This window comes from Melopsittacus undulatus (genome assembly GCF_012275295.1).
Source record: "Melopsittacus undulatus isolate bMelUnd1 chromosome W unlocalized genomic scaffold, bMelUnd1.mat.Z SUPER_W_unloc_3, whole genome shotgun sequence".
Taxonomy (NCBI): domain Eukaryota; kingdom Metazoa; phylum Chordata; class Aves; order Psittaciformes; family Psittaculidae; genus Melopsittacus; species Melopsittacus undulatus.
Genome location: NW_022993945.1, coordinates 1,415,230 through 1,441,119, shown reverse-complemented (window position 1 = coordinate 1,441,119; position 25,890 = coordinate 1,415,230). Strand labels below are relative to the sequence as shown.

General features: G+C 44.0%; 1 protein-coding gene across 1 annotated transcript in view; it reads right to left on the bottom strand.

Annotated features, from left to right (window-relative positions):
• LOC117438253 (ceramide transfer protein-like) overlaps positions 1-25,890 on the bottom strand; it is a 42,514-nt gene that overhangs the window by 3,704 nt on the left and 12,920 nt on the right. Inside the window, exon 3 of the mRNA XM_034073772.1 lies at positions 4,592-4,708. Coding sequence (XP_033929663.1) covers positions 4,592-4,708 — 117 coding nt within the window. The remainder of the gene's footprint in view (positions 1-4,591; positions 4,709-25,890) is intronic.

The window sequence follows — 25,890 nt, the reverse complement described above, 5'->3', positions numbered from 1 at the left end:
TTATGTTGTTGTTTTGGGGTTTTGTTTGTTTGTTTTGGGTTTTTTGTTTTGTTTTGGTTTGGTTTTGGTTGGGGCTTTTTGTTTCTGTGGGTTTTGTTTGTTTGTCTGTTATTTTAGCAAAGCTTTTGTTACTGTCTTTCATAGTATACTTCTGGCCAAAACGTCCAGCACACAACTAGATAAGTCCATTATACACTGTCTGAACAACTAGCTGATGATGAGTCAGGCTCAAAGAGTTATAGTAAATGGGTTCACATCAGGCTGGCAGACAGCTACTAGTGGGGCTCCCTAGGGTTAAATTTTAGGACACCATGCTCTTAAATGTTTTTATAAATGATCTGGATTCAGAAATCAAATGTACATTAAGTTTGTCAAAGGTACCAAAGTAGGGGGAGCTGTAGACTACCACAGGGGTAGAGCTGGACAAGGAGGCTGGGAGTTGGACTCGATGCTGATGGGTTACTTCCACCTCAAGTTATTGTGATTCACCTGTGGAGAGGCTGCCTGCTCTAGTAAGTCCCACGGACTATTACCCGCTTCTAGTGATACAGGTGCGTGCTAAGGATATAGATAGTAGTAGCCTGAGGAGTATGAAGAAGGACTACAGAGCTCTGGGAGAGGTGGTCAGGGGTTCTGAAACTCAGACAGTCTTTTCGACAATTCTCCAAGACACAGGGGAGGACCTTCCAAAGGCAAGGAGGATTGGACAGGTTAATAAATGGTTAAAAGGGTGGTGTCATAGTCAAGGGTTTGGGTGTCTTGGACATGGGGCCACATTTGTAGGCCAGATCTGCTGGGGTCTGGTGGAACTGCTCTGATAAAGAAAGGGAAGAGTGGCTTAGCTGGGAGGCTTGCCAGACTTGTCAAGGATGCTTTAAACTAGATGTGTCGGGGGAGGGGGGCATCATTCCATCCCAACACACCCAGTCTGTTACCAGCACCTATAATAAATACTCGGAGCAATGTAGTCATATTCTAGCCGCTTCAGCCAATGAGCCGGCTTCATTTGGAACTCGGATCAGATGCCTCTATACAAATGCCCATAGCTTGGGGAACAAACAAGAGGAATTAGAGATGTGGGCACATCTACAGGGCTATGATATAATAGGCATCACAGAAACATGGTGGGATGGCTTCTTTGACTGAAGTGTTGGAATAGAAGGTTACAGGCTTTTTAGAAAAGACAGGCCCGGTAGGAGGGGAGGGGGAGGTGCCCTTTATTTTAGGGATAGGCTGGAGAGTATGGATCTCTCTCTGGAGACAGGTGATCAGTTAACAGAAAGCTTGTGGATAAGGGTTAAGGGGAAACCAGTGATGGGAGACATTACTGTGGGGGATATGTTACAGACCGCCTGATCAAGAGGAACCTGTGGATGAAGAACTCTACAGACAAATAGGAAAAGCCTCACGCTCACAGGCCCTTGTTCTCATGGGGGACTTCAACCACCCTGACATCTGTTGGAACGATGGTACGGCCCAGCACAAGCAATCCAGGAGGTTTCTCGATTGTGTGGAAGACAACTTCCTTCTGCAAGCAGTAGAGGAGCCAATAAGGAGAGGTGCCCTGCTTGATCTCGTGCTCACCAACAGGGAAGGGCTTGTTGGAAATGTGACTCCCCAGGGAAGTCTTGGATGCAGTGATCACGAGATGGTCGAATTTGAGGTCCTCAGGACAGTGACAAGAGCGTGCAGCAAGCTCACTGCCCTGGACTTCAAGAGAGCAGACTTTGGGCTCTTCAGGAACCTGCTTAGCAAGGTTCCATGGCATATAGCCCTAGAGGGCAGGGGGGCCCAAGACTCTTGGTTAATATTCAAGGATCACCTGTTACAAGCTCGGGAGTGTTGCATCCCGACCAGAAGGAAGTGCAATAGGAGGGCCAGAAGACCCCCTTGGATGGATAAGACGCTGCTGAGAAAAATACACAGGAAAAAAGAGGCTTATAGAAGGTGGAAGCAAGGACAGGTGGCCTGGGATGAATACAGGGATGTCATCTGGGAAGTTAGGGACCAGGTTATGAAAGCTAAGGCCCAGTTGGAGCTAAACTTGGCAAGGGATGTTAAAGATAACAGGAAGGGATTTTATAGGTATCTAGCAGCTAAAAAACAGACTAGGGACAACATAGGCCCCCTTTGGAAGCTTTCAGGAGAACTGGCTACACGGGATTTAGAGAAGGCTGAGGTTCTGAATGGCTTCTTTGCCTCTGTCTTCACTGGCAACGGCTCTGACTGCACCACCCATGTCTTGGAAGGCGGACACAGGGACTGTGAAAACCTAGACCTTGGGCCCACTGTAGGAGATGATCTGGTTCGAGACTATCATAAGAACCTAAATGTACACAAGTCCATGGGATCTGATGAAATCCATCCGTGGGTCCTGAAGGAGCTGGTGAATGAAGTTTCAAAGTCACTGACCATCGTATTTGAAAAATCATGGCAGTCAGATCATGTTCCTGACAACTGGAAAAATGGAAATATAACCCCCATTTTCAAGAAGGGGAAAATGAATGACCCAGGGAACTGCAGACCAGTCAGTCTCACCTCTGTGCCTGGCAAAATCTTGGAGCAGATTCTCTTGGAAAGCATGCAAGGACACATGAAAAACAGCAAGGTGCTTGGTGACAGCCAGCATTGCTTCACTAGGGGGAAATCCTGCCTGACCAATTTGGTGGCCTTCTATGATGGGGCTTTAGAACTAATGGACAGGGGTAGAGCAGTTGATGTCTTCTACCTGGACTTGTGCAAAGTGTTTGACACTGTCCCACATGACATCCTTGTCTCTAAATTCGAGAGACATCAACTTGATAGATGGACCGCTCCTTGGACAAAGAACTGGCTGGATGGCTGTATGCAAAGAGTTGTGGTCAATGGCTCAATGTCCAGCTGGAGACCAGTAACCACTTGTGGTCCTCTGGTGTTGGGACCAGTCTTGTTCAACGTCTTTGTTGGTGACAGGGACCGTGGGATTGAGTGCTCCCTCAGCAAGTTTACTGATGACAGTAAGTTATGTGGTTGACACGCTGAAGGGAAGTGATGCCAGAAAGAGGGACCTTGACGTGCTTGTAAGGTGGGCCAATGCTAACCTCATGAAGTTCAACCATGACAAGTGCTAGGTCCTACACCTGGGTCAGAGCAATCCCAGGCACAGCTACAGGCTGGGAAGGGAAGGGATTCAAAGCAGCCCTGCAGAGAAGGACTTGGGGGTGTAGGCTGATGAGAAAGTTAACATGAGCTGTCAGTGTATGCTCACAGCCCAGAAAGCCAACCTTATCCTGGGCTGCATCAAAAGGAGCATTACCAGTAGGTCAAAGGAGATGATCCTGCCCCTCTACTCTGCTCTCATGAGACCTCACTTGGAGTATTGTGTTCAGTTCTGGTGTCCTCAACAGAAAAAGGACATGGAACTGTTAGAACAAGTCCAGAGGAGGGCCATGAGGATGGTCAGGGGCCTGGAGCACCTCCCATATGAAGACAGGCTGAGAAAGTTGGGGCTGTTCAGCCTGGAGAAGAGAAGGCTGCGTGGAGACCTCATAGCAGCCTTCCAGTATCTGAAGGGGGCCTACAGGGATGCTGGTGAGGGACTATTCATTAGGGACTGTAGTGACAGGACAAGGGGTAACCGATTGAAACTTAAACAGCAGAGGTTTAGACTTGATATAAGGAAGAAATTCTTTACTATAAGTGTGGTGAGGCACTGGAATGGGTTGCACAGGGAAGTTGTGAATGCTCCATCCCTGGCGGTGTTCAAGGCCAGGTTGGACAGAGCCTTGGGTGATATGGTCTAGTGTGAGGTGTCCCTGCCCATGGCAGGGGGGTTGGAACTAGATGATCTTAAGGTCCTTTCCAACCTTAACTATTCTATGATTCTATAAAGCAGATATAGAAGTTTCATTGTGCTAAGCATTGTAGTTAAATTCAACACTTTGAAGGAATGCCTATCCTGTTTCTGAAAACATAACAGATGTTTTGTGTGCTACATACTTTAAAAATAGACGACCTTTAAGCCCTTTAGGTAAAATGACAGTAAGAGTTCATCGAAAGAAATAGGGCATAGATCAGGGAAGCTAATCCAAAAGAGTGATGAACAGTAGAGCCTTAAAAGATAAGGAAACAAAAGCCAGCAATCAGATACAATAAAAGCAGGCAAGTGATGAAAGAGATAAACCTAAAAACCAGAATTATAACCTAGGAGAGCGGACTCTAAGACTAACGTGTTTAACATCTAGGACATCTAGTTAAGAATCAATTCCATAATCAGCGACCGAGGATGGCCAAAACCATTACAAAATCACTCAAACATAACACAAGCTTTTTCTTTTCCGAGCTAGAGAGCTCAAGAAAGGTTCACAGTTGCTACTTCCCAGTTCTCTAAACTTTTACATATAAAGGATAAGTAAATCAACTCTTTTGGAACATATTTAACACACAGCCTTTAATCTTGGAGCTTTTATCTGTCATAAATACCTTGAACACATTAATGACTGTATGGTGAAGCTTACAACACTCTACAAGCACCACCAGATCTAATGAGGTAGTAAGAGAGAAAATCAAGAAAAAAAAAACAAAACAAAACAAAACACCAAAACACACATACCTCCTGTTGTTCTATTGCATCTACCCACTGCTGTCTGTGGTCTGGGTCCTGAGCTCGGAGATACCAAATGCTATCATTTACACTAATATCAAATCTGCAGTTGTCAAAATCATGGGGCTGTGAATGAAGAGAGGGTGAAAAAATCTGAAATTATCAACATGATCAATAACATCTTACACTCTAAAATACTATAACTAGAAAACCTTATTGGTATTGCCTTGAATTCATCCCAGATTCTAAACTGCAATCAATGTAGCTGTCAAAAAATTAACATACACTTTCTACACTGGAGGGAAGGTATGCCATCCAGAGGGACCTTGACACGCTTGTGAAGTGGGCCAATGACAAACTCGTGAAGTTCAATCAAGCCAAGTGCAAGGTCCTACACCTGGGTCGGAGCAATCCCAGGCACAGCTACAGGCTGGGAAGAGAAGGGATTCAAAGCAGTCCTGCAGAGAAGGACTTGGGGGTGTAGGCTGATGAGAAAGTTAACATGAGCTGTCAGTGTATGCTCACAGCCCAGAAAGCCAACCTTATCCTGGGCTGCATCGAAAGGAGCGTGACCAGCAGGTCGAAGGAGATGATCCTGCCCCTCTACTCTGCTCTCATGAGACCTCACTCAGAGTATTGTGTGCAGTTCTGGGGTCCTGAACATTAAAATTACATAGATATGTTGGAACAAGTCCAGAGGAGGGCCACGATGATGATCAGGGGCCTGGAGCACCTCCCATATGAAGACAGGCTGAGAAAGTTGGGGCTGTTCAGCCTGGAGAAGAGAAGGCTGCGTGGAGACCTCATAGCAGCCTTCCAGTACCTGAAGGGGGCCTATAAGGATGCTGGTTAGTGACTCTTCATTAGCGACTGTAGTGATAGGACAAGGGGTAATGGGTTAAAACTTAAACAGGGGAAGTTTAGATTGGATATAAAGAGGAAATTCTTTATTGTGAGGGTGGTGAGGCACTGGAATTGGTTGCCCAGCGAAGTTGTGAATGCTCTCTTAGAATTCAAGTGTATCTGTTGTGGGTGCAGCACTCAGTTATATCTTTTACTCTGGGTAAAACGTTATTGTTATATGGCTAATCGTATCATATATCTTTGAAGAATTACAATGGTAGGACAACAGAACGGGAGAATTCTGAGAAAGAGCCCGTTAGGTTGCATTTCAACTCATTGGAAAGATATATGGGTGCCCCTGGGAGGAAGTATGAATAAGAAAACCCTGATCAAATATTATAATCAACAGTGGCCTTTATATAAATTGGAAAATGGGGGAAAGTGGCCCTTCAACAGAACTTTTGAACTATAATACACTGTTACAATTGATGTTGTTCTTTAAAGTGACAAGGAAAATGGGATGAAGTGATATATTTAGATATGTTTGTCACTTTAAGAAACCACCTAGCATGACATACTGCATATGAAATTAATATAGCTCAGGCAAACCCCTTAATTTTGGCTTTGGAAAAGGACAGGGAAAAACATAAAGAGAAGCTGGAAAGATGTCGTTCACCCTGTGATACTGGGGAAAGTTGTTTAAAGTTAAAAAAACCCAAACCAAACCAACAACAAAAAATAAAAAAACAAAAAAACAAATCCAGAGTAAACAGGAAGATAGGCTGGAAAATTATGTATCACAGGTACCTCCAAAAGAAGCACCCGCTGCATCTGACCTGTCTGATACTGATAAGGAGCAAGAGATTGCTGTCACTAGCACCAAGCAGCAGATGCACATTCAGAGTTAAGAAAGGGTTAAACCAGCAGTGCTGTTGCAGAGGCAGGCATCTGCAGCCCCTGCAGAGCAGGGTGAGCAACTACAAGGGGGGAAAAAAAAAAACAAAACAAAAATGAACCAAGGGGGAAAGGAGGGGACCACACACAGCTCCTGTGTTTGAGCATGGGATGAGTGCTGGGGTAGGCAGACAAGCGGGAACAGACATGTTGACAGACTGGACTGAGGACTTGTTAGACACTCACTAGATAAACACTTTTATTTGCATGAAGCAATATTAATTAATAATGATGATTTAACATAAATGGTGGACAAAAGTCTAAACCCTGCTGAGTTCTTATATGGGGAGCAAAAAGAAGGTTTAACCCATAACTGTTTAGAAGTTATACAATACCAGACCAAGATTCAGGAGGATTTAATGGAAAAAGCCCTCCCAGAAGGTGAAAGAATATATGTGGAAGGATCTTCGAGTTGTCTACAGAGAAAAAGGATATCAAGGTATGCGCTAGTTAACGAGAAAAGATGCAAACCACTGAAAAAAGGAAACTACCCCCAAACTGGTCTGCTAAAACATGTGAGCCTTAGAATACCTAGTGCATAGGAAGTTGTCGTGGTTTAAACACAGCCACACAGTCTCGCTCTCACCCCACCCCCCCAGCTCCCAGAGGGATGGGGAGGAAAATCGAAAGAATATAACTCCAACGGGTTGAGATAAAAACAGTCCAGTAACTGAGGTATAACACAAATCACTACTGCTACCACCAATAATAATAATGATAAGGGAAATAACAACGGAAGAGAATACTAAAGAGATCATTTCTTAGGGCATGGACCAATCCCTATAATGCTGTTGAGTCCATTCAGTCCAAGATGTCAGGTTCCATCATTGCCTGCTGATGCTGATCATTCCTTTACTGCAGAGCTCATCTGGTTCTATAAAAGTTGATTCTCTGTTGGGATGACGGTTGGAGGGAAATCAGGGCCAGTCGCTGGTGATCTGAAGACATCTAGTTGATGGGCTATAAAGGTATTACACAGCAGGCAAAAGCATAGAACAGAGTTCATTGGCTGTTTTCCCATAAAATCAAATCCCCTTGAGGTATACATTGGACTTGCCCATCTTCCCGCATTACCCATCAAATACATCTGGGTCCCTGAGCAAAAGCAATCACACGAGTGGGTTTGCCTTTACCTGAAGCAGGAATAACTCAGACTGTCTTCCCCAGAAAATTCTTCATGCCCACCACAGGAACTTTGTCCTTTGTAAAAGTTGTGAATGGGCTGGGCCAGCCCTCTTGGCAGATCCTCTAGTGTTGACCAAGGAGGTGGCCTTTGGTAAATGTGTATACCAGTGTTTTAAAGTTCCCCCACCCACTGCTCTCAGTGTAGTTTTTAACAGCCCATTGTACCGTTCAATTTTCCCAGAGGCTGGTGCATGGTAGGGGATATGATATACCCACTCAATGCCATGTTCCTTGGCCCAAGTGTCTATAAGGTTGTTCCGGAAATGAGTCCCACTGTCTGATTCAATTCTCTCTGGGCTGTGATGTATCCACAAAATCTGTTTCTCAAGGCCCAGGATAGTGCAAGGCCAAACATAGTTCACCTTTATGTTGCCGATCTAGAACCCATCTGAGCCACTTCAATCTTAGCAGCTTTATCCACTTGTTGGTTAGGTGTTCCTCAGTGGCCCGACACTTTGGTACATGGGCATCGACATGGAGGACCTTCACCACCAGGTTCTGCACCTGGGCAGCAATAACTTGGCTCAGTGCAGCGGCCCAGACATGTTTACTTCTGTATTGCCAGTTGCTCTGCTTCCATTTTTGCAACCACTCCCACAGATCATTTGCCACCATCCATGAGTCAGTATAGAGATAAAGTACTGGCCACTTTTCTCATTCAGCAATGCCCAAGGCCAGCTGGATGACTTCCACCTCAGCAAAATGACTAGATTCACCCTCTCCTTCAGCAGTTTCTGCAACTTGTTGAGGACTCCATACAGCTGCCTTCCATCTCCGATGCTTTCCCACAAGACGGAAGGAACCATCAGTAAACAAGGCATACTGTTTTCCACTTTCTGAAAATTCAACATGCATCACCTCCTCTGGCAACATTCCAAAATCTTTGCCCTCTGGCCAGTCCATTCTAGAATGCCTGGATGACTGGGATTTCCTATTCCAGCTTGTGTAATTAGTGCAGCCCATTTACTCCATGTAGTATCAGTTGCATGATGTGTAGAGGAGACCCTGCCTTTGAACATCCAGCCCAGCACTGGCAAGCGGGGTGCCAAATGGAGCTGTGCTTCAGTGCCAATCACTTCCAAAGCAGCTTGAACCCCTTCGTAGTCTGCCATTATCTCTTTCTCAATTGGGGTATAGCTGGCCTCAGATCCTTGGTATACCTGACTCCAAAACCCGAAGGGGTCAAACTCGAGTCTCCCCTGGAGCTTTCTGCCAGAGTCTCAAGGTAGGACCAGGCTCCCCAACTGTGGTGTACGGTACATTTTTTATATCTGGCCCTGTCCCGTCTGGTCCAAGGGCTACTACATGAACTATCTCACGCTGAATTTGCTCAAAGGCTTGTTGTTGCTCAGGGCCCCATTTAAAATCATTCTTCTTCTGGGTCACATGACAGAGAGGGCTTCCAATCGAACTGTAATTTGGGATGCGCATTCTCAAGAACCCCACAACACCCAAGAAAACTTGTGTTTCTTTCTTATCAGTTGGTGGAGGCATAGCTGTTATCTTGTTGATCACATCTGTGGCTCATCTTGCCATTTTATTTCCAAAAATTGAGTCTTCTGTACAGGTCACTGATTCGGAGAAAACTCCAGGAACAAACTTGCCAACAAAATTTTCAAGCTGACAAGCAGGTATTCTTTATTGCGGCGCCGGGAGACACGGGGGATAACTCCTCCTAACGTGTGTCTCCCTATTGCTACACACGCCATCCTTATATAGTCCCTGGGCATACATACATATTCATGAGGCTACGTATGGATTACATCACTTTCCAGAAAGCTCCCCGCATGCGTACAGAATTGTGGTGGTGGTCTCTGAGGGTCGTTTACTTCTTCCAACAATCTTCATCACTTCTGGCAGCCTTTGAAGTATGCGCAGTAGATGCTTGTACTAGTTTAATTGGTTCGTTAGCACCAGAGACATAATAACCCTCCTATCCTCCTACTTATCAGTTAGTTTACCCATAGCCTATCCTGGACACCTGCTATTCCCAGATACTCCTTATCCCTGCATCCTGTTTTTCAAGACTGTTTTTCTTAAAACTACATCAACTATAACGATTTATCTTCTGCCAGTATGTTCTCTATCTGTACTCTATTTTTTTCTATGTATTATGCACCTCAGTAATTTTCCACTGCTACTGTTACAAAGCCATTGTACTTAACATTGCTTAAAACAAATTCTAAAGGTTTATATATTCTGTTTTGTGATTTTGTGTTCCCCTTGTTTCAATTCCCCCCTTTTTCTGCCCTTTTGCAAATTCTTTTGCAACATTTTATATATTACCATTACCATCAAAAGTCCTTTGAAATAATTTCCCATTTCTACTCGGTGCTTAATTTCATTCCTTTTCCAGTCTTCATAATTTATCATAGATAGTTTACAACACCAGAGGAAACATTGTATCATACCAAAAGTAATCAATATTAAAATAATTAACATCAATATTCTTGCAACCAGTTGCCTCAACCAGGAGAGATTAGGTAACCATGAACTTAACTTTTTCCATGCTTCTTCGAAACCACAGGAGGTGTCATCCACAGCCATCTCATGAAATATCTCAGTTTGTTTCCAAATTTCCTCTAGATCTGTTTCAATTATGCCACTTTGGTCTATGTAGGAACAACAACTTGCATTGATTATGGAACAAACTCCTCCTTGTGATGCCAATAACATGTCTGGAGCCATTTGGTTTTATACCACTTTAGATAGGCTTGTTATGTCTTGTTGTTCTGCCTGCATTGTATCAATGTCTTTAATTTCCATTTCCTCTATGGTTGCTGAGATATTAACAATTGTTTTCTCTAATTCACTTACTCCCAAAGATGGAATTAACCCTCTCACAAAACTATGAAATGCAATGTGCTGTTCAATAATAAGGTTCAACCTTCGCTTAATCCGTTTAACAAAACTTCAAATCCAGGTTTTGGAAGGATACCTGTCGATAATAGTAAAATTGGGTATTACAGCACCTAAAGTGTCTGCCCCCTTCCAGTTGGGGGGTAAAGTCTTAAAAGCATTTTCTCCACATAACCAATACCATCCTTTCCCTTTCGGAATGGGCCACCACTGAACTACGATACCATCTATATTAATAGTGTGATTGCAATCTGAATGGTGACCTACATCTGTGGCATTTAAGCAAGTATGGTCTCCTACCCTGGTTCCTGGTGTAATACATCTTTGTGCACAGCTGTAATATTTATTGCATGGATTAAGATTAACTATTCCAAATTTTAACCTTTCGTTTGAATACAAATTGCTAGTGTTCACCCACAGATTTGTCCATGAAACAGTGTTAGGAATTAGAACTCCAATTAATGGGAGTTCTAGGCTTTCTCCTGATTTAGGCAACTGTGCACACACCCAACAGTCACTACGATTAAAAACTTCAATAACATTTTGCATTAATTTCAGTATAAATTCTGGTCTCAAGCTTGTGCACCAGTTATCATATGAGTCCAAATTATGACCGACGCAATTTCATACGTAAGGGTCCTGAAGGTTCGATCTGCCATGTCATCTCTGCTTCTGGTGTTTTCTTTATTATTGAATAATGTATCCAAGCAGGTTGTTCCTTTATCTTCTGTTTACCTGCTGTAAAGGTGGTCAGTAATATCTGGTACGGTCCACTCCAGTTCTCCTGTAGAGGATCTCCTGAAAAATTCTTAACATAAACCCAGTCTCCAGATCTGAAAGGGTGAATCGGATAATCCAAACCTCTTGCTCTTGTCCCTGCTACTCTCTTATTTATCTCCTCCAATTCTTTTCCCAGATTGATCAAAAACTCACAGAGATAGCCTTCCCCCACTTCCTGAAGACTTTCTGCTTTAAACTGGGACTGTTATGGTCTTCCATATAAAATTTCAAATGGGCTAACCTCTTCTTTCGACCGAGGTTTAGTTCGAATTCTTAACAGAGCCAGTGGTAAACCTTGGTACCAATATAATTTCATTTCCTGACATATTTTACTAATTTGTTGTTCGATCAGATGGTTTATCTTTTCTATGTGCCCACTGGCCTGAGGCCTGTATGGAACATGTACTTGCCAATCAATTTCCAATTTTTGCTAATTTCTTGTAACAATTTTGCACGAAACTGCAAACCTCAGTTGGAAGAAATTGCCGCTGGTACTCCAAAGCAAGGTATTATCTCATTCAATAATGTTTTAATCAGTTGTCTTGCATTAATTATCCTCCAAGGGAATGCTTCTGGCTAGCCAGAAAAAGCATCTGTTAACCCCAACAAATATTGATAACACCCTTTTCTTAATTCAGAAAAATCTATTTGCCAGTGCTGTCCCAGGTAACTTCCTCTCACAATCATCCCAATTTGATTTCTATTTTCAGTTTTATGCTTACTCTTAAGACATAGCTGACATTGTTTTGTCACTGATTGAACTGTGTTGTATAGATTTCTTCCTACAATTTGTTTATCTAAATATTTATATAAAGAGTTGCTACCGCAATGAGTTTTATTATGTTCTCCCTGAACTAACTTCCAGAGTTGGTTATAGGAGATTACAATTCGCCCATCAGGTATCTGAACCTAATCCTCTTTATTTTCCTATCCTTTTAGATCCTCAATCAATTTTCTATCCTCTTTTGAATACCTAGGTTTAGATTTTTCAGTTGTTAGCTTGCCATCAGGGATTAAGGACATGATTTGTGATTGTTCAACTGCTCGTTTGGCTTCAAAATTGGCCAGATTATTTCCAATTTCCTGATCAGAGTCACCTTGTTGATGTCCTTTACAGTACATAATAGCTACTTCTTCAGGTAGCTGAACAGCCTCCAGTAATTGTAGAATTGCTGTAGCATGTTTGTTCAAAAGTCCTCGTTCTTTCCAGATAGCATAATGTGCATAATCAGTCCAAATATTTATACTTTTCTCTTTAGCCAATTCCAGGGCTCTGGTTAATGCTATTATTTCTGCCTTCTGGGCAGAGCTGTTCGAGGGTAAAGGTTTAGCCCCTGTTACCTGTGAAGTGGTGTTAATGGCATATCCTGCCCTTCATTTACCATTTTTAATGAAACTACTACCATCAGTAAACCAAGAATCAGCATCTTCCAGAGGTTTTTCTTTCAAGACTGGTCGGCTCAAATATACAGTCTCTATGGTGGCCAAGCAGTCGTGTGTTAGTGGTTCTGTCAATTGTTCCTGCAAAAGGATGCTGGATTGACAACGTTAGTGACCACAATTTCTATATCATCTTGTTCCACAGGGGTGGCCTGGTATTTAAAAAAACATGAAGGAGATAAACAGTGGGCTCCTTTCTGTTCCAGGACTGCTGATACACATGGGACATTAGCACAGTAATTTTTGTCCCAAGGTGAATTTGCGAACTTCTTCAATATTCATGACAACTGCTGCCACAGCTCTTAGGCATCTGGGCCATCCTTTGCTCGCTTCATCCAGCTGTTTTGAAAAACACGTCACTGCCCTTCTGTAGGGTCCTAGTTTTCAAGCAAGGACCCCCAAAGCTATTCCCTGTTCTTCATAGGAATAGAGCCAAAAGGATTTAGTCACATCTGGAAGTCACAGAGCTGCAGCTCTCATTAGCTCTGTTTTGAAATTTCTAAAGGCCCCCTCTGCTGAATCAATCCATTCTAAAGAGGGAGGGTTTCCCTTCAACAGTTCATATAGTGGTCTTACCAGAACACCGTAATCATAGATCCAAAGTCTGCACCATCCAGTCATTCCCAGTAATGTCCGGAGCTCCTTGCCAGTTGATGGTCGTGGAGTCTGACGGATGGCTTCTTTTCTAGCAGCTGCAAGTTCTCTCTGTCCTCCTGTTATTTCATATCCTAGGTAGGAAACTAGGGTTTGGATTAGTTGGGCCTTTTGTCTGGATACCCAATAACCATTCAGTCCCAGAAAAGTTAATAATTCCACTGTCCACTGGATACATTCTTCCTTTATTTCTGTAGCAATTAATAGGTCATCCACATATGGTAACAGAGTCCCCATCTGAGCAGGTGGCTTCCATGATCCTAGTTCTCGGGCTGATTTCCAGAAATTGCTGGACTGTTTTAAACCCTTTAGGTAATACCATCCAAGTTAATTGAGTTTCCCTTTCTGTGTCAGTATTTTCCCATTCAAAAGCAAATACATTTTGTCTTTCTTTGGCCAACGGTAAGCAAAAGAAAGCATCCTTTAAATCCAAGATGGCAAACCATTTCTGATTATTATTCAATTTAGTCAATAAATCATACAAATTAGCTACTACTGGACAAATATCCTCTGCAGTTTTGTTGACTGCTCTGAGATCTTGAACCGGTCTACAACTTTTATCATCCTATTTCTTTACTGTCCAGAATATTATATTCCACTTCACATTCAATTAATAATATATATTTTTAAATTTATCAATGACTTTTTTTTTTATTCCTTTTGATCTTCTAATTTGAAGGGATATTGTTTTATTCTAATTGGGCAGGCCCCCCTTTTTATTTCCACTTTAACAGGCAAAGCATTTTTCGCCTTACCTGGAACTTCAGATGCCCATACTCCCAGATATACCTGATTAAGGATTTCTTCTATTTCAGGGATGTCCTCCTGTTTGCTTTTCTGTTGAATTAAAGATAAACTCAAAACTGCAATTAACTGCTTGTTTTTAACTCTAAATTCCATTCTGCCTTCTTTAAATGCTGCTTCTCACCCTAATAAAGATTTTAGAGAATTTGGCATGCATAAAAATTTATGCATTCCTATTTGTTTTCCCAATTTGTACTTTAAGGGTTTCAGAAAGAATGCCTCGGGTTGTTTGTGTTGGTTTTTTTGTTTTTTTTTTTCTTTTTTTCTTGGTGGCCAGTAGCTCCCACATCTGTAACAAATTCTTTTCTCTCAGATTTAACACCGAATAAGTTGCTCCTCTAGCCACTAAAATTCCACTTTATTTCCTCTAGTTCCTACTTTTAATTTAACCAGTGGATCTGCTAGGGTAGATTCCCCAGGTCCCTGTCAGTCTAGTTCCAATTCAGTCGCTGGAGCCACACCATGGCACTACCCCCCCCCCCCAGGGCAGTCTCACTTCCAGCGTCCGAACTCTCCCCCCCCAGTTTGAAAGCAATCACCGCAGCCATGGCTATAGCACGACCCAGCTTTTTCTTTTCTACCTGTTCCCGATTCCTATACGCTCTCCATGCTTCCTCCTGTCCACATTTATTCAACAACCCCTCAGTCCCGTCCGTGAACATGTGTGTTCCCACTTGTTTGCGTGCCCCAGCACCCATCCCATGATCAAACACAGGAGCTGCACCAGCTCCCCTCCTTTCCCCCTTGGGTTTCTTTTTTTTTTTTTCCCCTCACAGTTGCTCACCCTGCTCTGCAGGGGCTGCAGATGCTTGCCTCTGCAACAGCACTTCTGGTTTAACCCTTTCTTAACTCGGAATGTGCATCTGCCGATTGGTGCCAGTAACAGTGATCTCTTGCTCCTTATGAATATCAGATAGGAGAGATGCAGAGGGTGCTCCTCTCGGAGGTACCTGTGATAGATAATTTTACAGCCTATCTTCCTGATTACTGTTTTTTAACTTTAAACATCTTTCCCCAGTATCACAGGCTGAACAACACCTCTCTATCTTAACTTTCAGTTTTTCCCTGTCCTTTTCCAAAGCCAAAATTAAGGGATCTGGCAGAGCTATATTAAGTTTGCATTGCGTCTGTCACTCCACGTGGTCTCTTAAAGTGAAGAGCATATCGGCATACATTACTTCATGCCATTTTCCTTGCAGCCTCAAAACAACATTAATTGTAACAATATATTATAGTTCAGGTTCCATTTTTAGGCCATTTTTCCTGATCTTCCAAAGTATACAAAGGCCACCATCGGTTACTATATTTTTCAAAACAGCTGGACAGCATTTTCTTATTTACCGAGCCCCCAGGAGACCCTCACAGTTCTTTCCAGTGTGCCAACATGCACCCTAAAGGATTCTTTTTCATGATCTCTTCACTCTGCTGATTTTCCATTATCAATCTCTCACTCACACACACTAGGGATCCCACAGATGCACTCCCCACAGTTACAACACTTGAAACAGAGACAGACACTAAAATTCTATCAAAGAATACAATTAAGAACACAGCTATAACATCCTATCACCAATAACAAAATCACAAGACCAAAATCCTTAATGTAACAAACCACAACAAGATCCAAAACCATTTCCACGAGACACCCCCTGCATCTTGCAGGACCCAAACCACAAGAAGCCCCCTGCTTCTTGTGGGTGTATACCAAACGGACGCTAGCAGCTGGGTATACGCCTTTACCTACGAGATTTCTTCTCCCGATTTATGGAAGGCTTCCAAACCTTGCGTACGCTTACCAAACCAACCCAATGAGCAATGTAGTCTTTATGCAAGATGATCCCTGCACCTTACAGACTATGCAAAAGAAAAGAATACCTTTTATGAAGATGGTCCTTGTCTGCTCCCGCAGTGATCCGAATGAGTCGAGGGGTCCCTCCGGGAAAAATTCCCGAGGGCCCTAGGGAGCCCGGTCCTCAGTGGGTCCTGCAGCTGAGCAGAGAGGGTCCCATCTGGGGTGCCAAACTGATTCGGAGAAAACTCCAGGAACAAACTTGCTAACAAGGTTTTCAAGCTGACAAGCAGGTATTCCTTATTGCGGCGCCGGGAGACACGGGGGATAACTCCTCCTAACGTGTGTCTCCCTATTGCTACACACGCCATCCTTATATAGTCCCTGGGCATACGTACATGTTCATGAGGTTACGTATGGATTACATCACTTTCCAGAAAGCTCCCCGCATGCGTACAGAATTGTGGTGGTGGTCTCTGAGGGTCGTTTACTTCTTCCAACAATCTTCATTACTTCTGGCAGCCCTTGAAGCATGCGCAGTAGATGCTTGTACCAGTTTAATTGGTTCGTTAGCACCAGAGACATAATAACCCTCCTATCCTCCTACTTATCAGTTAGTTTACCCATAGCCTATCCTGGACACCTGCTATTCCCAGATACTCCTTATCCCTGCATCCTGTTTTTCAAGACTGTTTTTCTTAAGACTACATCAACTATAACGATTTATCTTCTGCCAGTATGTTCTCTATCTGTACTCTATTTTTTTCTATGTATTATGCACCTCAGTAATTTTCCACTGCTACTGTTACAAAGCCATTGTACTTAACATTGCTTAAAACAAATTCTAAAGGTTTATATATTCCGTTTTGTGATTTTGTGTTCCACTTGTTTCATCACTTGACCTTACTCCACTTTATGGCAAAACCAGCTTTCAGCAGGATTTGGATTATTTCCCTCCCTTTCTCAAGGACTTCTTCTGCTGTACTGTCCCACACAATAATGTCATCAATGTATTGCAGGTGCTCTGGAGCTTGCCCCTGTTCCAGTGCAGTCTGGATCAGTCCATGGCAAATGGTAGGGCTGTGTTTCCACCCCTGGGTTAGTCGGTTCAAAGTGAACTGGACACACCTCCAAACAAAAGCTAACTCTGGCCTTCACTCCGCTGCCAAAGGAATGGAGAAAAATGCATTGGCAGTATTAACTGTGGCATACCACTTGGCTGCCTTTGACTCTAATTCATACTGAAGTTTTAGCATGCCTGGTATGGCAGCACTCAGTGGTGGTGTGACTTAATTCAGGCCACGACAGTCTACTGTTAGTCTCCACTCTCCATTAGACTTTCGCACTGGCCATATTAAATTAGACATTAGCACTGGCTATTAAAGGGTGAGTGGGTCCTGCTGATCACTACTTGACTCTCCAGTTCATGGATCAGCTTATGGATGGGAATCAGGGAGTCTCGGTCAGTGCGATATTGCTGCTGGTGCACTGCTGTGGTCACGATTGGCTGTGGAGACAGTGTTCTCACAAGAGAATGAATATTTGGTACATGAACTCTGAATAACCCCAAAAGATACAGCAAGGCCATGAGAGGCCCAAGGTAGCTTAAGCAAGCAAGATAAGAAGAAGAAGCTGGAATTCACCGACTTATGAGAACTGTGGACTGTTGGCAAGCTTTCGAGGTTGAGTTCCCACACCTGTGCTTAACCTATTATATGTTGGTCACTAAGGGTCTTCGAGACATGTATCCAATCATGATATGCCAAATCACTGTAGGTGTGTATAAGCAATAGTATATAAGGAGTAAATACTTTGCAATAAATGGCTTTTGGTCTGATCATATTGATCACTGACTGAGTCCATTCCGCAGCAATTGGCACTTGTTGTTCTTTGACCTTTAGCAACCCCACAACAGGAGGATCCTCTGAGAGACCAGGCAAGGTGGACAGCTGCTCAATTTCCTCCCTCTCCAAAGCAGCAATACCAAAAGCCCACCGGTACCCTTTTGGGTCTTTAGAGTACCCTCTCCTGAGGTAGTCAATGCCAAGGATGCATGGAGCCTCTGGACAAGTCACAATGGGGTGCTTTTGGCATTTCCTCCCAGTCAGGCTGATTTCAGCCTCCAATACAGTCAACTCTTGGGATCCTCCTGTCACTCCAGAAATATAGATGGGTTCCACCCCTTGACAGCTTGATGGCATCAGGGTACACTGCACATCGGTATCTACTAGAGGCTTATACTTCTGTGGGACTGATGTGCCAGGCCATCTGATCCACACAGTCCAGTAAATACGATTATCCCCTACCTCCACCTGGCTGGAGGCAGGGCCCCTCTAATTGTCATCACAACGTTGGACACTTAAGTTGTGCAGAAAGGGATTATTCTTCTTTACCACAGGAGTTTGAGTAAAATCAGCTCTTCCACTCCATCTGGGAACTTGCTCACCAGAGACTGAAGCCACAGCTCTCATGGGATGATCAATCTTGGCCCTTGCTCCCCTCTTCATTTCACCTACCCATTCCTCCAAGGCTGAAGTAGGTTTTCCATCCTTCTTCATAACGTTTTCTCTGTGAGCCTGCAGGTAAAACCATAGGGTGGCCTGTGGTGTATACCTTCTATATCTTCTCTCTCAAACAATAGAACGCCTTTTGTTAACAGCTGAGATATGGGTTGGTACATGTGAGGAGCTAGACAAATCAGATAGATCGTCCCTCAATTCTTTGAGATCCTGGGACAGTTTTTCCACAGCTGAGATGATGGAAGGGGTGAAATTGTCTTTGAACTCTCAGAGATTATGAATCATTTCATCCACTGTTAGTGGTACTATGTCATTCCAGGTTAATGTTGCCAATGAATGGGCATATGATGACGGTGCATTCCATTATCGCCACATGGGTCGTGTAGATTGGACTTCATATGGGTCTATGAGTATATCACTATTATTCGGCATGATGTGATAGATCATCTCTACAATAGCTGACTCCCTCAGAGACTGGATGCCTTTGTCAAAAGTAGTCCACTTGGCCAAACAACTCATAACATCGTCCTTGTATGGAAACCTTTCTTTCACAGCTCCCAAGAGCCGTCTCCAAACACTGAAGAACTTTTTCCTCTCTTGCAATTGCTTTTTCAACTCCCCCTTCTCTAGCAAGTGAACCCAGCTGCTTGTCTTCTGTACCTTCTAGTTAGCGACCATCAGCCCCATTATCCCAGCATAGGAGCAACCAGGTAATGATATGCTCCCCTGGTTGACGGGTAAAACCTTTTTGCATATTCCGTAGCTTGGTTGAGGTCCGAGGTCAAGAAGTCACCCCTTCTTGTTTTTCTTCATCATGTGATTATGACCCCTGATCAAATGCTGGACCAGGTGGTGAATACATTGTTTCTTCATCTTGATTCACCCTTCTTGCCTCTCTTTTGCTTTTTCTCTTGAGTACAGGGGCAACTGATATTGATACGAATTGGTCCTCTGTTTTAACTGCAGTGATTATCACTGTGGTTTGAGTAGCGACTGTACTTGTTGCTGGGGGTGGTGTAGGTGCTGTGCTTGGAGCTGGAGTAGCTGCACTGACTGTTGCTTTGCCCTCAGATCCAGGGACATGTTTTTCCTTTTGAAGGTGCTGGATAGTGTTGAACAAGACCCTGTAAGCATAGGGCAAGCCCCAGCACGTTGCCATGATTACTCCCTCTCTGGTATGGCCAGAATGACAACACACCTCATTTAAGTGTTATACTGATTATTCTGGATTTTGCAGTTGTTCGGTGATGAAATTTCAAAGTATTGGAGAGGCCCACTGACCTAGATACTTGCCCATACTATCCCACACACCCTGCCACTCATGGCTGTCCACCCTCGGGGAAAATCTCTTGGTCCTCCTATATCATCGTTTAACCTCAAACAAGACCCAAACCTGACTCTACTTGACTCTTGAAATCAGACGAAATGGTCATGGGCAAAAGACACTCTGTATGTGTGCCAACATGGTGATCCCCATCACAGTCAGCAAACAGGTCTCAACAGTATTAAAAGGCCATTTAAAAACTTCAAAACTTTCAAATGATGCTGTAAATGGTCGGGGGGGGGGGGGGGGGGGGGCTAGAAGGGTAAGAAAATGTCTCCTTCACAGGTTGACCACACAAGGAGGGGAAAAAAGATGTGTAATTGATAAACACTTCTATTATATACCTCCCAAAGTACAGAGGTGGTGACCACACTGGAAACATAAGACAGATAGGTTTCATGATCAATGATTCTATTGTATTACAAGTCATTATCATAAAGTACAATGAGACAAGAACCTTAGCCCAAGGCCCCCAGCTGATAAACACTAACACAGCAAATACTGGCTCTAAGTAAGGTACGATACATTGAAACTGTGAGTTCAAGAGCAACAACTTTGAGAGCCAATATATCAGCATTGTGATGAGTGACTATTAATCCAAAACAATGTATGCTTATCACAAATACGATTAGACACACTCCGGTCAGATCTGTTTTTATCTCAACCCTTTGTGCCCCACGTTACGTGCCAAAAAGAACTGCCATGGTTTAAATCCAGCCAGCCACAAACAGTTTCTACTTCCCCACACACACACACTCCCAGAGGGATGGTGAGAAGAACTGCAAAAATGTAACCCCAACAGGTTGAGATAAGAACAGTCCAGTAAACTAAGGTATAACACAAATCACTACTGCTACCACTAATGATAGTAATTATAAGAGAAATAACAGGGGAAGAAAATACAATACCAGCCGCCAAAACGAGCCCAACCAAGAGTGCCCTTGTGGGGCACCAGTTACCTCCCAGGCATGACGTGCTGTGGTATGGAATACCTCTTTGGCTAGCTTGGGTCCAGTGTCCTGTCTCTTCTTCCTCCCAGCTTCCCATCCTCCCTGGCAGAGCATGAGACTCACTAAGTCCTATGGCCAGTCTAAACATTTAAGCAATAACTAAAAACAGTGTTATCAGCTCTGTTCCCAGGCTGAAAGTCAAAAACACAGCGCTGCACCAGCTACTAAGAAGGAAAAAAAAAAAAAAAATTACTGCTAAACCCAGGACAGGACTGTAGTGATAGGACAAGGGGTAATGGGTTAAAACTTAAAGAGGGGAAGTTTAGATTGGATAGAAGGAAGAAATTCTTTACTATAAGTGTGGTGAGGCACTGGAATGGGTTGCACAGGGAAGTTGTGAATGCTCCATCCCTGGCGGTGTTCAAGGCCAGGTTGGACAGAGCCTTGGGTGACATGGTCTAGTGTGAGGTGTCCCTGCCCTTGGCAGGGGGGCTGGAACTAGATGATTTTAAGGTCCTTTCCAACCCTAAGTATTCTATGATTCTATGACACCTGACCCAAAGTAGCCAAAGGGGTATTCCATACCACTGCACATCATGCTCAGCATAGAAACTGAGAGAGGTTACCTGGAAGCGGTATCACTGCTTGTGGCAGGCTGGGTATCCGTCAGCAGGTGGTGAGCACTTGTATTGTGCATCACTTGGGTTTTCTGAGTTTTCATGTCTTGTTTTGTTGTTCCCTATTATTATTATTATTATCTGTATTGTTATTGTTGGTATTCTATTATCACTATATTTTACTTTATTTCAATTATTAAACTGTTCTTATCTCAACCCCCACCTTTCTACATTTCTTCCTGCCCATCCCACTGGTGAGGGAGGAATGAGTGAGCATCAGGGTTATATTTGGGATTATTGAGTGATTTCTTTCTTGCCCATACTGGTTCTGTCTCATGTGTGTCCATCATTCTCCATTCCTCCTACCCTCCCCCACCCCAAAAAAAAAAGAAAAAGCTCAAAGTATTTCAGTGTTCACAGTGTTTTAATACAATGCTAGACAGGCATTCCCGTTGGGTTTTGTTAGATCAGTTTTGTGTGAGTTGTATATTTGGAAGTCAGTGGTATTTTCCTTCTAAAGTATTTTGAATGTTGCAAGCAAAAAGCAGCCTCTAATTTAACACAAACCAATCAACCAGACTTCCTTTGCTTTCTTCTCTTAGACTGCAGTTTTGTCTCAACATCTTCAAACTTATGTCTACACAACTTCAGTGGCCTGCTTCTTTCAGAATATCATCTGGCATTTGGTTTCTTTGTGGTATTTTAGTTTGCAAAGTACAAAATATGTTCAGGCACAAAACATAATTAATTCAGCCTCATTGCAGGACGACACAACTGTGTCAAACTTATGAAGGAGGAGAGTTACTGCAGTGGTCATGCTGCACTTGTAGGCTGTCTTCATTCTCTTGACATTAGTAAAAGGAACTTGAATTGCAAATGTTCTATTTCTAAAACATCAGTACCTTACAAAGAAAATGACTTTTCTGTCAGCAATAATTCTTTCATCATGGGAGCAGTACAGCTGCTGCAGCTAGATGCTTCAAGTGCTAGGAGCTACTGATGCTATAAGGAAAAACGAAACTACAGTTAAGGGAATTGGCACTCCCTGATTTGAGGTCATGTTATAGGGGAATCCCATTTATAATAATGAGTGGAAAACTAAGGCTGAAAGTGTTTAAACAGTAGGAATTCTAAAAGCTACCAAAATATCTACTATATGCCTTTGAAAGACACATACTGAGGAGTCTTACGAAGTCATGTTTGCCTGTTCTGCCTGTGTTCAGTGTTCAATCATAGAATAGTTAGGATTGGAAAGGACCTCAAGATCATCTAGTTCCAACCCCCCTGCCATGGGCAGGGACACCCCACACTAAACCATATCACCCAAGCCTTTGTCCAACCTGGCTTTGAACACTGCCAGGGATGGAGCATTCACAACTTCCCTGGGCAAACCATTCCAGTACCTCACCACCCTAACAGTAAAGAATTTCTTCCTTATATCAAGTCTAAACCTCTGCTGATTAAGTTTTAACCCATTACCCCTTGTTCTATCACTACAGTCCCTAATGAATAGTCCCTCACCAGCATCCCTGTAGGCCCCCTTCAGATACTGGAAGGCTGCTATGAAGTCTCCACGCAGCCTTCTCTTCTCCAGGCTGAACAGCCCCAACTTTCTCAGCCTATCTTCATATGGGAGGTGCTCCAGTCCCCTGATCAGCCTCGTGGCCGTCCTCTGGACTTGTTCTAACAGTTCCATGTCCTTTTTATGTTGAGGACACCAGAACTGAACACAATACTCCAAGTGAGATCTCACCAGAGCAGAGTAGAGGGGCAGGATCACCTCCTTTGACCTGCTGGTCACGCTCCTCTTGATGCAGCCCAGGATACGGTTGGCTTTCTGGGCTGTGAGTGCACACTGCTGGCTCATGTTCATTTTCTCATTGACCAACACCCCCAAGTCCTTCTCCTCAGAGCTGCTCTGGATCTCTTCTTTGCCCAACCTGTAGCTGTGCCTGGGATTGCTCCGACCCAGGCGCAGGACCTTGCATTTGTCATGGTTAAACTTCATGAGGTTGGCATCAGACCACCTCACAAGTGTGTCAAGGTCCCTCTGGATGGCATTCCATCCCTCTAGCATATCAACAGAACCACAGAGCTTGCTGTCATCAGCAAACTTGCTGAGGGCACACTCAATTCCATTGTCCATGTCAGCGACAAAAATATTAAACAAGACCGGTCACAACACCGATCCCTGAGGGACACCAATCATTACTGGTCTCCAGGCAGACATTGAACCATTGACCACAACTCTTTGAGTGCGACCATTCAGCCAGTTCTTTATCCACCAAGTGGTCCACCTATCAAATTGATGACACGCCAATTTAGAGACAAGGATGTCATGTGGGACAGTGTCGAACGCTTTGCACAAGTCCAGGTAGATGACATCAACTGCTCCACCCCTGTCCATCACTTTTGTAGCCCCATCATAGAAGGCCACCAAATTGGTCAGGCAGGATTTTCCCCTAGTAAAGCCATGCTGGCTGTCACCAAGCAGCTTTCTCTTTTTCATGTGCCCTAGCATGCCTTCTAAAAGAATCTGCTCCCAGATTTTGCCAGGCACAGAGGTGAGAATGACTGGGCTGTAATTCCCTAAGTCATCCATTTTCCCCTTCTTGAAAATGGGGGTTATATTTCCCTTTTTCCAGTCATCAGGAACTTCACCTGTCTGCCATGATTTTTCAAATATGATGGCCAGTAGCTTTGCAACTTCATTCACCAGCTCCTTCAGGACCCGCAGATGGATTTCATCGGGTCCCATGGACTTGTGCACATTCAGGTTCTTAAGATGGTCTCGAACCAGATCATCTCCTACAGTGGGCCCAAGGTCTAGGTTTTCACTAGGTTTCCAAGACTCAGGTGCTGCGGTCAGGGCCTTTGCCAGTTAGGACCGAGGCAAAGAAGCCGTTCAGAACCTCAGCCTTCGCCAAGTCCCGTGTAGCCAGTTCTCCCAAAAGCTTCCAAAGGGGACCTGCATTCTCCTTAGTCTGTTTTTAGCCGCTACATACCTATAAAATCCCTTCCTATTATCTTTAACATCCCTTGCCAAGTTTAGCTCCAATTGGGCCTTAGCTTTCCTAACTTGGTCCCTGACTACCCTGACAACATCCCTGTATTCATCCCAGGCCACCTGTCCTTGTTTCCACCTTTTATAAGCCTCTTTTTTCTTGTGAATTTTTCTCAGCAGCTCCTTACCCATCCAAGGAGGCCTCCTGGCCCTCCTGTTGCACTTCCTTCCAGCCAGGATGCAACACTCCTGAGCTTGTAACAGGTGATCCTTGAATATTAACCAAGAGTCTTGGGCCCCCCTGCCCTCTAGGGCTATATGCCATGGAACCTTGCTAAGCAGGTTCCTGAAGAGCCCAAAGTCTGCTCTCTTGAAGTCCAGGGCAGTGAGCTTGCTGCACGCTCTTCTCACTGCCTTGAAGACCTCAAATTCAACCATCTCATGATCACTGCATCCAAGACTTCCCTGGAGAGTCACATTTCCAACGAGCCCTTCCCTGTTAGTGAGCACGAGGTCAAGCAGGGCACCTCTCCTCGTCGGCTCTGTTATTGCTTGCAGAAGGAACTTGTCTACCACACAATCGAGAAACCTCCTGGATTGCTTGTGCTGGGCCATACCGTCGCCCCAACAGATGTCAGAGTGGTTGAAGTCCCCCATGAGAACACGGGCCTGTGAGTGTGAGGCTTTTCCTATTTGTCTGTAGAGTTCTTCATCCACAGGTTCCTCTTGATCAGGCGGTCTGTAACAGATCCCCCACAGTAATGTGTCCCATCACCAATTTCCCCTTAACCCTGAGCCACAAACTTTCTGTTAACTGATCACCTGTCCCCAGACAGAGTTCCATACTCTCCAGCCTATCCCTAACATAAAGGGCACCTCCCCCTCCCCTCCTACCTCGCCTGTCTTTTCTAAAAAGCCTATAACCCTCCATTCCAACACTCCAGTCAAAGGAGCCATTCCACCATGTTTTGGTGATGCCTATTATATCATAGCCCTGTAGATGTGCCCACATCTCTGATTCCTCTTGTTTATTCCCCATGCTACGGGCATTTGTATAGAGGCATCTGATCCGAGCTCCAAATGAAGCCAGCTCAGTGGCTGGAGCGGCTAGAATATTACTACATTGCTCAGAGTATTTATTATAGGTGCTGACAACTGACTGGGTGTGTTGGGATGGAATGATGCTCCCCTCCCCCAACACAACTACATTAAAGCATCCTTGACAAGTCTGGCAAGCCTCCCAGCAAAGCCACTCATCCCTTTCTTTATCAGAGCAGTTCCACCAGACCCCAGCAGACCTGGCCTACAAATGTGGGCCCCATGTCCAAGACACCCAAACCCTTGACTATGACACCACCCTTTTAACCATTTATTAACCTGTCCAATCCTCCTTGCCTTTGGAAGGTCCTCCCCTGTGTCTTGGAGAATTGTCGAAAAGACTGTCTGAGTTTCAGAACCCCTGACCACCTCTCCCAGAGCTCTGTAGTCCTTCTTCATACTCCTCAGGCTACTACTATCTATATCCCTAGCACCCACATGTATCACTAGAAGCAGGTAGTAGTCCGTGGGACTTACTAGAGCAGGCA